Genomic DNA, 13,654 nt, shown 5'->3' with positions numbered 1-13,654 from the left:
TTTCCTGCTAAAGACCTGACATTTAAAAGTGCTAACTTGAGAGGTCTAGGAGTAATAATATTTTCATTTACCTTCTGTTTCTGGAAATTCGCAGAGGAAATGTGTACCTCTTTTAAAATCCTTTGTTTGCGTTTTGGCCAGATTACATTCCTCCTGTTAGTGACAAGTACAGAAACGGTGTGTGTTTCTAGAGAACAGGGTCCCAGGTTTTTCTGGAGAACATCATGACTGTTGGTATTTCCACAGCCTGGACCCTCAACACATCAAACATCTGACTGCAGGGACAGGATATGATGTTGTACAGGAGAGGGTGGGGCTTTACGTCATCCCTTCGAACGTTCTGGTGACAGAGTAATGGGGCACAAAAATGGATTGGCCAGAGAGGTAGATCGAAGTCCAATCCCGACTCGCTCCATCATCTGCTCGGTGAATTTCAGGTGGGGTGAAGAGAATGAAGAGGGTGAAGAGGGGGTGGGAGAACCGTTAGGAGTTTGTTGGTTTGGTGGTGTTTGGGAGGCTCCATCGTCCTCGTTGTTTTTCCTCTTCCGGTGCTCGGAGGCAGGTTTCCCGTTTTTGATGTTTTCCTCCAGTGGGGGCAGCTCCGTTCCTCGTGTGGATCCAGTCTGTGTCTGGCCTTGACACTCAGATAAATTTATCTCAGTCTTGGCATGACGCAGGAAGTAAAAAAGATTGGAGGAGAACAGTTTAACTCCTGATTTATTTAAACTGAATCCATTTTCTTTAAAAAGATGTTTGCGTTCCCAGAAAATGTGAAAGTTGTTGATGAAATTAATTCCTGTTTCACCACATGCCACAGAAAGCTACCTGTTTAGCGCCAACAGCCTGCTGAATCTCTCTTCTCCTCCTCGAATAGATGGAATGGGACCGCTGATAAAGACAGCTGCATTCATGGAGCTCACAGTTCTTATCAGTCCAGTGAAGTCTTTCTTTAAAACTTCAGATTTTTGCTTGGACACATCATTTGACCCTGTGTGTAGTACAATGTTTTGTACTGTTGGATACTTTGCCACAGTTTGCAGTATTCTCTTCTGCATGTCACTGACCATATTGTTTGGAAAGCACAGGACTTTAGTGTTCCTGCTGCAGAACCACTGAACATCTTTTACAGTGGAATCACCCACAATCAGAGTCTCAGGCCGAGCCTTCAGCTTTCTTTCTGGCTGTTTACCTTCTGATGGGTTACAGGTCCTCCTCGTGCTGCTTTCCAGTGGATGGTCGTCGGGTAATCCGGGGTCATCTGACAGTGGAGCAAATCTGTTTTGCAGGGTCACCGCTCCGTTCATGCTTGGCTTCTTTTCTTCTTTCCTCCGGTGTACGGGAGTAGATGAGGTCCTCTGTCTCGTAGGAAGAGAGGGCCAGTCAGCCTCAGAGGCTTCAGCTCTCTGCGGGGGGTCGGTCCTCCATGTCCTCCAATTCTCCAGCTGTTGGACTTATTCTTTGGCTTTGCTCCAAAATGGTTCCAATGAGGATTATCTTTAGATTGTTTCCTATTGTCCACAGATGTTGTCTTTCTCTCCGTAGAATCTGTGCCATTTAGCTGCGTGTTAGCTTTCTCTTCTCTGCTGAGATGAGGTGGTGGAAAAGTTGTGTTGTTTCCATAGAGTCCATTTACCTTCCACGTTCCTTTGTTTCCAGCGCTGTGATCTTCTCCAGAAGGTCTTGGTAATCCTTTGTGGAAAGGGAAGGCATCTTGCTGCTATTTAGCCTTGTGTTAGCTGCTGCTCTGTATATCAGGCTTCAGCTGCGTGAAGGCCAAGTACACGTAGTGCTCAAGATAAAATGTTTTAAGAGGAATGCAGGAAAAAATCCCTTTGTTTAAAGTAAAAAAGGAAGGATTAAAAGTATTAAAAAGTTATTGCTGGTGTGATTAAAAAAAGGAAAATAATCAGCGAAAATTTAAAGCAGAAGGGGGAGCAAAGCAATGTGCGTCTGCACTCTAGCAAAGCAGGAAGACTTTTGGCCTCGTTGTGGGGCGTTGGAGCGGGGCATCACACAGAGGACCAATCAAAATTGATGAGGGTGGTAACTTCAGTCCCGGTGTGTTCACTGACTCTGAGAACTGTGATAATTACAGTCAGAAAATGTCTGTGTAGTCTGTACTATCATAGTCTGAAGTTGTTTCAAAGACAAGTGTAAAAAACAGAGTTTTAAACCACGCGTCCAAAATACTGTTCTAACCCGTTCAAAGTGCCATGTTATTGAGTTAAATTCAGGCGTACAGGCGGTTCTCTGGCTGTAGCTTCAAGGGCTTCAGCGGAGCTCATTCAGTACGCCGGGAGAGACGCGAGTGGGAGCAGGTGCTCTGGTCCTTATTTTCGTAGAGACAATAATTTAAAAAGGTCTCCTATTTCCCCCCTCCCAGGTTAATGCGGGACAACCTTGCCTTGGGACAACTTCAGACTATGATAGTACAGACTGAACAGACATTTTCTGACTGTAATTATCACAGTTCTCAGAGTCAGTGAATGCACCAGAACTGAAGTTACCACCCTCGTCGATTTTGATTGGTCCTCGTGTTAGCCCCGCCACAACGGGGTCAAAAGCTTTGTAGCTGAAACTTTCAGATTTGTTAACAAAAAATGAGTTGAAAGTGAAAAAAAGATTTGAAACTGAAAAATATTTTTTAAATTGAAATTTTGAGTTTTGAAACAGAAAATTTGAAACTGAAAATAACTAAGTTTATTTTAGAACAGCAAAAAGTTTTGGACATTTATATTTTTTTTGACCAAACACCGATATTTTTTTTCAATTTAATTTATTTGGGTTTCACATAATATTGGCCCCAATTTAGCTCCATACAGTTCAGATCCCTTTTTCTGATCAGTAAAAAGTAAAAAAACAAAAGGAAAAAATAACAAGACTGAAGCCTAAAATTACTATTTTGAAAAGTTTCAAAACATATCCATTTGATCAAACATATATAGAGTACCTCAAAGCATAAATGTACTATAACATATAATACGTCAAAGGATTTGCCCATTGAAGTTTGTTTAAAAAATTGTCTGGATGGCTCAGTGGGCTAAGTATTGGATTTGAACCCAGGAGACCTGAGCTCCATCCCTGGGGTGTCCACTCTTCTTTAATTTAATTATATATTTTTTTATTTAAAAGGGACAGGAAAAAAAAAAAAAAAAAAAACATTGTTACACTTTCAAATGTAACTGATGCCATGTCCACAGGCCATCTAGCTAACAGCTAATATGCACACCAAGTCCCTGAGAATAAACAAAAAACAACAAACAACAAAGACACAAACATCATCTTACAAAATACATATAATTCTGAACAATCACAACAATACACTAGCAAAAACAATGGATCTAATGTTAACAGGCTTGATTAGACTTGAGCCATTGTTTCACTTTACAATTAAATTGTTTTAGATCTGTGATGGCTTTTAATTCGGCAGGTATGGTGTTCCAGATCTGTGGGCCTTTTACTATAAAGGAGCTTTGACCAAATGTTGTCCTACATTTGGCCGGTCTGCAGTCACCATTGGCAGCTCCTCTTGTGGTAACTCCTCTGGATTTGTATTTTTCAGTTGTATTGCTTATGAGTTTGGGGGCTAAACCATTAATGCACTTAAAAATTAGTTTTAAAATAGAATACTTTATAAAATTTTCAAAACTTAATAAATTATGTTTTTCTAAAATCATACAGTGGTGCCATTTCATTGGCTTTTGGTCCAGCACTTTTAAAGCTTGTTTAAAATGAGAAACCACACCTTTCATTGTTGACTGACTGGCCTGGCTCCAGACAACAATACAGTAGGAAAAATGAGATAAAATCATTGCATGAAAATATAATTTAGTAGCATTTATTGAAATACAAGACCTTAAAAGACGGAAACAGTTCATATTAGTCTGGATAGTTTTTGTTATTTTCTTTAAATGAGCATCATAGTCTAAAACCACTCCCAGATATTTAAATTCATCATTTTTTTTAAATTGGTTGATTATTAATTTGTATCTCAAAGTTATCTGTGAATTTTATTTTGTAAAGAAAAACACATTGGAACAATTTTGGAGAAATTTAACGCTAAACAGTTATCTTCAAGCCACTGAGGCAAGACCCTTGATGTTGTTGCCTAACTGGGTCCCTGTGCCCCTCAAGTACAAGGTTGCGTCAGGAAGGGCATCCGGCATAAAACCTCTGCCAAATCACTGATGGGAAATACTGGTTTCGCTGTGGCGACCCCAAATGGGATAAGCCGAAAGGTGAAGAAGAGGTTTATTTATAAAAACAAAATATCTTGAACTTTGGACACAGACAAAAAACTAAAACATGCCGTTGCTGGTGACATTTTGTGATAAAATGTATCTGCAGTCTCTGACTCCTGCCAACAGGGGTCGTTGTAGTCTATGTAATGTGTGTTACGCAGGGAATGTTCAGATGAAAGGCACGTAAAAGACGGAGAGTCCAAAGTCCACCGATAGCTACTGCCTGTACAGTTAAGTTTATAATAAAGTGTTAACTCCCAAGCGCATGACTCAGAGAGTTCCATGACATATTTTAATGTCTTGAGACCAAATCTGCAAAAAACTGAGAGAGAAGAATTCTTGAAAATAGTTTTGGAATGACCAAATCTATCTGCGGTAACCCCCCACCCCTAATGTCCGAATTAAATCCTACATTAAACAGTTAAAATTAAACTTCAATTATTTCTTTGGTACTGATTTATTGAAATTGTGGGAAGATTTCAATAATTAAAATCATAAATATTATCTGTAGAACATGTCAAGGGAGGCACTGCCCTGCGGGCTTTTACTGGCGATTTTTGGCACCTTTTGCCTGCCATACTGCCCTCCCCTGCTGTAGACAGAGCAGTGGTTTTGTCCTCCTACAGCGGGACAGCTGCTGCTCCTCACTGGAAGATTCTCTGAACCCAGACATGGACACGAGAACGGATGCTTTTATTTGGCTCTTCAAAATAAATAAAACCAATCTCGAATCATGTGCGTCCTCCGTGACAAGGTCAAGAAACGCCTTTGACGAAAGCTCCTCCCACACGCAGCGGGAGCCACTGGTCCCGCCACCAAATCAGGGAGCTTTGATGAACAGTCAAGCAGCAACTTTGACACTTTAACAAAGAAAGTACATGAATTTAACGCAAATTACATTCTGTGTTTATGGACAATTGCTTTTAATATGCGTGTGCAAGATAGTGTGTGTGTGTTGGGGGGAGGGCTCGATCCGCGGCCCACGTGTTTGCCAAACTGTGGCTACAGATCCGCACAGACCACGGATTATCCGTGATCCGGTACACCCCTACTTCATGGTGAATCTCTAAATATCATTACACTCATTATTAGAACATCATTAGCTTCTGTGTTTGAATAATTAGATGATGAAATGCAGCATTTGGATATAACAGCACTAAACAGCTATATTTCCCTCTTGTGAATCATATTTTAATTCTGCTGTCATAAGTAACAGATCTTTCTGTCAAACTGTACATGAATTTACCTCCAGACATGGGACGCCCTTGCTGATTGGCTGTGGATACTCCCGGAGGATGCGCTCTTCATCGAGGAACTTGCCGTCTTGCCCGTTGCTGGCTGGCTGGAAGAGCCCATAGTTGAGCACGTCCTTTAGGGTTTGATTAAGTGTGCAGAGGATCCGCTGCTTGGCAACCCAGACTGTGGCGTTGGGATTGAACCGCATGCACTTCTGGGGAGGGAAGAAAGGCAAACGGCTTAATCACTGCTGAATCCACAGGAATCAATACACATGACAGGTGGGTCAGACCATACTTTGACACAGGATCCACAAGCTCGCTTCACATGGGTCATTGACCTCAAATTGAGCTCAAACCGCTGTGTTCAGAGTAGAAACACATCCTGTTGCTGCCTAAATGAGCCAATGAGCTGAGGCTGTCAAGCCAATGTGTCCACATTCTAAATATGAGCACTTTGCGTAATGTGGATGTCAATAATGGAACGTCCAGGTTTCTCAAATGAAAACCAGGAAAACAATGGAGGATTTCTGGACTGTTAGAGCAGTGAGCAGTAAGGTCACAGCACGGAGGAATCTTCTGCAGCTTAAATGTCCAGCTCTGCAGCCCCGTCCATCAAAACCTGAATGAATGGGAAGCTGAGCTTTGTCCAGCTTATTCTCAATGCTGGGGTGAGGGGAGCAAGGATGAAGAGGTGGAGGTGGGCAGAAGCAGATGCCTGGCACAAGATGGGCCTATCCAGACTGACAGCTGTTTGGCTCAAACTGACACTTATTTTTCTTCTTTTCCCTTCAGGGTCGTAACAGCCAATCAGCTTCCTCCATCTGTCTTCAGCATCTTCTCCTCTAACAGCACTTACCTTCATGTCTTCTCTCTGGTATTACTCTAGACCTCTTTCCTGCAGCTCTAGACTCAGAATCTTTCTACCAATATCTCTACTGTCTCCCCTCTGGACATGTCAGAACCATCTCAGTCTGGACATGTCAGAACATCTTAGTCTGGACATGTCAGAACATCTTGGTCTGGACATGTCAGAACCATCTCAGAACATCTTCGTCTGGACATGTCAGAACATCTTAGTCTGGACATGTCAGAACCATCTCAGTCTGGACATGTCAGAACCATCTCACTCTGGCCTCTCTGACAAACTGAAACTCACTGCACCTACTTCTGCAGAGTAACGGTCAGTAATGTAAGCATCTTTGAGTAACTCTTAAAAGTGATATATAATTAAAGTATTATTATTATAATTAATTATTATTAATGGTGACTCTTGCATGTCTTCTTTTCAGAGAGTAACCTTAAGAACTTTTAATGATAGTAGCTCAATTGAAGGCTTAGTTCGCAGGCTTCACACTTGTTGTATTTGTTTTTTACTTGTTTTTTTAACACTGTTAAACAGTGGAATCTGAATTATCTGCATACTATATATTTTCAATAGTTTTTTTTCCTTAACTTCTCATTTATTCATCACCTCTTGAAAATGAATGCAAGTCCGTGGTGCTCAGAGCTCCTTCTCCGCCTTTTTTCGATCCGGTGATCCAGGTGTTGCACAGCATCTTCTCGCGAAGGTTCTCTCTCTCATCCACTGTGACGTGTATTCCCATCTGCTTGAGGGTTGGTGCTGCCTCTGAGAGTGTAGAAAACAGCTTCACTCCAGTACTCATGTAGATCTTCAGCTTGGCAGGGAACAGAGAGACGGCTTTCACTTTCTTCTCTTTAAGTTGCTTAATCACTTCCCTCACTTCTTTACACTTCTTCTGAACTTCTGCGGTGTAGTCCTGGTCAAAAAACACCTTTTTGTCTTTGTATAAAACTCCATTACTCTTCCAGGCCTCTTGCAGTATTTGTTCTTTCACTCTGTAGTCATAGAATCTGACAATAATGGACCTTGGTGGCTCAGTCTCCTTCGGTTTCGTTGTCAGTGATCGGTGAACTCTCTCCACATCCAGGTCCAAATCCGCTGGTTATTTCAGGGCTGTGCGGATCATGGCGGTTACAAATCCAATCATGTCGTTCTTCTCTTTGCCTTCACATATCCCGTACACTCAAAGGTTGTTACGCCTTGCTCTGGATTGAAGATCTTCGCATTTAGCGAAAACTTTAGCTTCTCGTTGTAGCACGTAACGAATCGCTCTTTCATGGCAGTGCTGCTGGTCTTCAGTGTCACTTACTTTTTGATGCTTGTCCGCCACTTGTTCAAGTGTCGTTGTACGTTCTGTGACATCTTTCATGGTGGTTTCCAACCCTGCCAAAGTAATTTTGGTTTCTTTACACACATCTGCCTGCCCCTTTTGGAAACATTGCTAAAAAAAAAAAAAAAAAGGTCTGCGATGCAAGAAAAAATCCAAGACAAGTCTCAAATATTAAAAAATTACATTTTTTTTTACATTCATAGTCATAAAACTTTTTGTGAAAAGTCACAAAGACATTATACAAGTTCTCTGATGATTCAGCATTCCAATTCCAGATATTATAAGGAGAACTTTTCATTTTAGACCTGACGATGGCATCCTGGACGTAAATAGAAGTTAACAAATGAACATTATTCATAAAACTAAGGCTTAAAGTCTATTCTCAAGTTTTTGAGGTCATGTCCTATGTCAAGTCACAAGTCTCTGCATGTGAGACTTGAGAAGGATCCAAGTAAAAAAGAAAAAAAAGAATGATCCAAGTACAAGTCTAAAGTCAAAATCACTAACTTTAGATCCATGTTTGCATTTTGATTTTTCTAAAACTGAAATCATTCAAAGTTTAAACATCCCTCCACATTTTGTAGAATGAACAGGGGAGAGTTCAAATCACAGTGCAGTGCTTTGGGCATACTCAGTGTGACGCAGACTCAGAGGCGTTCGGATCCATGTGCAGTGTTCTTTATTATGCTCAGCGATGTGATGGAGAATGGCAGCGGTGGTCGGACAGGCGGAGGTCAGTGCCGGCAGGGAAGCATAGGAGGCTTGAGCAGACAGACATTGGTCGAAGGCAGGAAAAGGTCAGGAACGGCGAGGGTTTGTCAGAGGCTGGAAGAGATGGTGGTCAGGGACAGGCAGGAGTTGAGGCAGGCGGCTAGCAGGAGAGTAATGGGAACAGAACTGGGTCAATACACAAGAAGCAGAAGGCAGGATACTCGCTCAGTAAAGGCTAACGGCTCAATACTTCATGCTGTGTTCTGCTTGAAGTTTGGGTTAAATACAGTGGTGGTTGATTGGGGAGTGGCAGCAGCTGTGGAAATCCTGAGAGGAGCTGCAGGAGTCACTGGGCATGTGGAGTGGTAAACAGGAAGTGGTTAGTATTCTGGAGACTGTGCGTGTGGGCGACCTGAGGGGGAGACTGCAGGCAGCCTCCTGACACTGAGATTGCACCAACTTTATATCTTCTAATGATGTTGAATTTACTTTTTGTCCTTAATCCACAACCACTTACTTTACAGAGGGTTATTTAATGACAAATAAAGCTGTTCAACACTTAATGAACTGTATTTCATTCCCTTTTAGTTGGACTCTTCTGAGAGTCTCACTTTATCTTTGCAATTAAGAAAACTTCACTGACAATAAGCCCTCACAAATTTAAATATATGTTTGCTGTTAAAACAAGCAAAATGAAAACAAAGCATTCAGCTTTAAATGTATGTTTAGTTTGTTGAGGGACAATTTGTTTAAACTTCTTAATTTAATTTTAATGTTTTTTTAATTTATCTAGTATACTGAGGGGCTGCACGGTGGGGCAGTGGTTAGCGCTCTTGCCTCACAGTGAGAAGGCCCCGGTTCAAATCCCGGCTGGGACCTTTCTGTGTGGAGTTTGCATGTTCTCCCCGTGCATGCGTGGGTTTTCACCGGGGACTCCGGCTTCCTCCCACCGTCCAAAAACATGCTTCATAGGTTCATTGGTGACTCTCATTTGCCCCTAGGTGTGAATGTGAGAGTGAATGTGTGTGATTGAGGCCCTGAGACAGACTGGAGACCTGTCCAGGGTGAACCCCGCCTTCGCCCATCAGTAGCCGGGATAGGCTCCGGCACCCCCGCGACCCCAAAAGGGAAGAAGTGGTCAGGAAAATGAATAGTATACTAAGATTTGTTTAAATTCCTTTATTAAAACAAGTGTGCCTGCATGAAGGAAAATCAATTTGTGCAGCTCTGGCTTTGTTCCCCCTTCTCAGACACGTTCACTTTAAGTCCTTGTTTCTGAACTCCAGTCCTCTGAGCCACCATCCTGGATGCTTTCTACGTTTTTCTGCCCAAGCACACCTGCCTCTGATGACTTTCATTATGGGGCCTCTGCAGTTTGAAGATGAGTTAAATCAGGTGTTTTTAGGCAGGTAACATGGAAAACGTGTAAGTTGGTGGACCTGAGGACTAGAGTCCAGAGAACCACATCCTTGACAATAATCTAATGCTAATGATCTAATAGTTCCCATTCAATTATCACCTGTTAATCAAAAGGCTGCCCCTGTTAATTTGCTAAAGAGAAATTCATAGTTCGGTGTTGGCAAGAATAAAGACTGACTTTATCGGGAAAATAGACTGTAGGCAGTAACAATTACCTTTTTTCCCAAATGAACAAGCTTCACACCCCCACTCCTTCCAAAGCCATAAACAATTGATGCCAAGAGTGGCATAACCAGCTAAACCAGTGTAAATGTGGTCATTACCTGAGGAATTAGAAGGGGAGGGGTGGGGGGTTGCTGAAGGGATTGTTCTGTTGTGTGGGGGAGGAAGGTTTGCCACCAAACTGTGTTGAGGATCATTGGCAGACTAAACTTTTTCTTGTGAGGACCACAGAACTGTTTTCTTCTCTGATGGGGAGTCGGTTTATTGGCCAACAAAAAAGTGAAACAATCACAGCCTAAGCATAAACATTTAGTTTTTTTTTTCCAAAAAGCCACACATAACCCATTTTTTAATAATTAATTTCTGTAATCTTCACAGAAAAAATAAAACTAAAACATTTAAAAATTAAACAAATAAATAGTCTATCCGACCTGTCCAGGGTGTACCCCGCCTTCGCCCATCAGTAGCCGGGATAGGCTCCGGCGCCCCCGCGACCCCGAAAGGGAAGAAGCGGACAAGAAGATGGATGGATGGATGAAAATAGTCTATCTTTTCCTGTTGTAGTTCAGACTGCAGAAGGATGGGATAAAAAGTCACACTTTGTGGGTCTCGATCAACCGGACTGAGAAAAATAAATAAATAAATATGCGTCTGAAAGTGTTGGTAAATGGTAAATTAGTGTGTGAATGTGTGTGTGAATGGGTGAATGGGTCTGTGACTGTGAAGCGCTTTGGGCCCTCGAAGGAGGGCAGAAAGCGCTATACAAGTATACGCCATTTACCATTTACCAAAGTGTTTGGAAGATGGTTGGTGTAGGTACCACATATGCTCGAGCTGCTAGATCGGCTCGGGGGGTTGCTGCTTGATGACGTGTAAGATTGCTATTGGTCCGCACCATTAGACCACCATCACTTGACACGGGGAATGACACACTTTCGCCATAACAATGCACGGAGTCTTCCAGAGTAAAGACCCGAGGAGGTCCGGACAAGTACGCAGAGAATCACAAAAGGTGGCGCAATATTTGCAATCAACTGCAAAAACCTTGACAACAAAACAATTCAATTGAGGCAAATTATCACAGGATCTTATTTTCCTTTGGGCTTTTCCCTTCAGGGGTCGCCACAGCGAATCACTTTCCTCCATCTAAGACTGTCTTCAGCATCCTCCACTCTAACACCAGCCACCTTCATGTAAAGGCGAATCATCACAGGATAATGATCGTTATTTTAAAAGAGAGAAATCAGGCTGCAAACGTGAAGTTTGTGCTAAAGTGGGTGTTCAGGAATAGCATGCTAGCTTGTTGTTGGTCGCACATTAAAAAAAAAAAGGAAGTGGTTATTTGCTCGTAATTTTTTCCAAAATACATCCTGGCAGTGTTGAACTTCTTTTTGGTCGCACGGACCGGAGAAAATCCCACTGGAATATGCAGCTCACTTTCTGCTTGGTGACATAAACACTGAGGAGAGCAGCCATTAGTGAAGCTGTCAATGCAGAAATAATAAATAATATGCTGACCAGGTCTCAACACTTTTTTCTTTCTTTTTTTGCAATAGACATTATGATAAACATCAGTTTCAATACAGAAAAACAGTGCAAAATAGCTAAGTTACAGTAGTGTGACGTCATCACTAGTCCCAAGCCCCCGAGCCGATCTTGCAGGCCGATCTTGCAGGCCGAGCACATGTGGAACCTACACCGGATCTGGTCCGTGGGCCCTAGTTTTTGGGGATCCTGATGTAGCCTAGCAAGCAGATGATTTGACTGAACATTTCTCCCATTATCATTTAAGGTCTCGCACAGTTGTAAACAATGGATGTAAATTTGTACACTTATAGAAATGCCCTATTGCATGCAGCCGGCCTTCAAATCAGCATTGGCCAGTTGTTGTGTTCTATAACATGATTGACATGGCAGGACTAAATGCGCATGTCTTGTATCAAGCATCAAAACAGGAGAGACCGGTGGACTTCCTGGTTGAGCTAGTAAGAGAGTTGGCTAACAGTCATGTGTGTGCAAAGACAGAACAAAATGAACAATTCCTTCTGCGACAACCTTCCCCAGCTAGCCCTGGAAGAAGAGCCATCAGGTCAAACATAGAACAAGAATAATCATGCTACTGTGCAATGTGTTGACTGCAACAGATACACATGTGGCAAATGCAGAAAGGAGATGCCGGCATTGCCAGGATTGTAAGTGATTACCAGAATATACTTTACCACTTTTTATTATTATTTTTCAAGTAGGTGTAATAATCTTTTTTTTGTACCATCAAAATAAAGAAACCCATGTCTGTCGATCTCTCCCTAAGATGGCAACATGAAAACAAGTTTTGTTGAAGGGGTTCAGCATGGCCCCACCTTTGGTGGAGTTTACATAACAAAAGCACCCATTCACACCTGATTAAGGATATTGGCTAAAAACCGTCCAGCCAACTGGCTGAAGTGCGGGTTTTATAGGTAGAAAAGCCAAATGGCTGCTCTGTGAGACTTCTAGTGTTAAATTCTCATGAATGCATTAGCAGAATGTCTAAGTGCAGCTCATCCCATCAGTTCCTGCTGGTAATACGCTGCTGTGCTGCAATGTTAATGCATGTCTGTCCCACTGCACACACTAAGGGGAGTTTCCATCAGGTGCAGCCTGATAGTCGATCTGCTCGTGATGATCTGTATTTCATTCACACGGCTAAGATTCGTGACACATCATTTATTTTGAGCTAATCACATACCTGCCACTCATTTACATGTTAATTGGAAAGAGGAGGGCTATTATAACAGCTTTCTTCTTCCTCGGCTTGCACATGTATTAACTTCCTCCATTAGCTTCATCACAGTCCTTCACTCTATGGTTCAGTCTGAATTCTTCCCTTCTCCTTCATTTGAATGGGCATTTTTAGTGCAAGTGTGTCCGTCCTGATTTTTTTTTTTAATCTGACCCTCCAAACGGAGGGATGAAGTCCTCCTCAATGCTGAGAACCGTTTTTCTTCTTTTGGGAGCGCTCTGAAGTACAGGTGTTTACATTTAAATGTAAGTGATGAATTTTTGTTGTAGCACAACCTTTTTAAAGTTATAAAACCGCTGTTCTTATGCATATTTGAGCGCTGGAAACTCCGCGCTAAAGCTAGCAGACCAGCAATTATTGATGGCATCATCGAACGAAAGTGACGTCTGAAATATGAAACACTATTTTTTTCGTAACTCTCCGTTTGGAGGGTTATATGAAGGGAAGGGGGAAGGGAATTCGGATTGGGCCTATGACTATCTTCAGCGTCTGCAGCTCATGGTTTCCGTTTAGTGATTTGATTGCTGTGTTTACATGTGCACAGGAAACCCGTTCTTATGGGAAACCTGTTCACTGGAAAAATTAGATTCTAGGTTCACATGCACACGAGGAACCAGGTTTTCACACCTCCAATATCTGTCTGTTACACAAGTGACCCTTTCATTTTGAATTTCACATTTTTCTTCTTGGTTTAGAAAGTGTGACCAAAATGGTCTTTTTGAGAACGAGGTCTCTTGCAGATAAACTTTGCTGTGGTTCACCTTAGTGTGAATGCTGACAGACTTTACAATGGTGTCATTTTGGTGTGTTGGGATGATCTAAAACAAACACAATGGGAGTCTGAAGAAT

General features: G+C 42.1%; 1 protein-coding gene across 2 annotated transcripts in view; it reads right to left on the bottom strand.

Annotated features, from left to right (window-relative positions):
- Positions 1–13,654, bottom strand: part of LOC112160641 (SH3 and multiple ankyrin repeat domains protein 2) — a 531,836-nt gene that overhangs the window by 363,955 nt on the left and 154,227 nt on the right. For both annotated transcript variants that reach the window (XM_036217187.1, XM_036217185.1), the window contains one exon: positions 5,488–5,691. In XM_036217187.1, coding sequence (XP_036073080.1) covers positions 5,488–5,691 — 204 coding nt within the window. The remainder of the gene's footprint in view (positions 1–5,487; positions 5,692–13,654) is intronic.

The sequence above is a fragment of the Oryzias melastigma genome, linkage group LG3 (genome assembly GCF_002922805.2).
Source record: "Oryzias melastigma strain HK-1 linkage group LG3, ASM292280v2, whole genome shotgun sequence".
In the NCBI taxonomy this organism is placed as follows: domain Eukaryota; kingdom Metazoa; phylum Chordata; class Actinopteri; order Beloniformes; family Adrianichthyidae; genus Oryzias; species Oryzias melastigma.
This window is presented reverse-complemented; position numbering and strand designations above follow the sequence as displayed.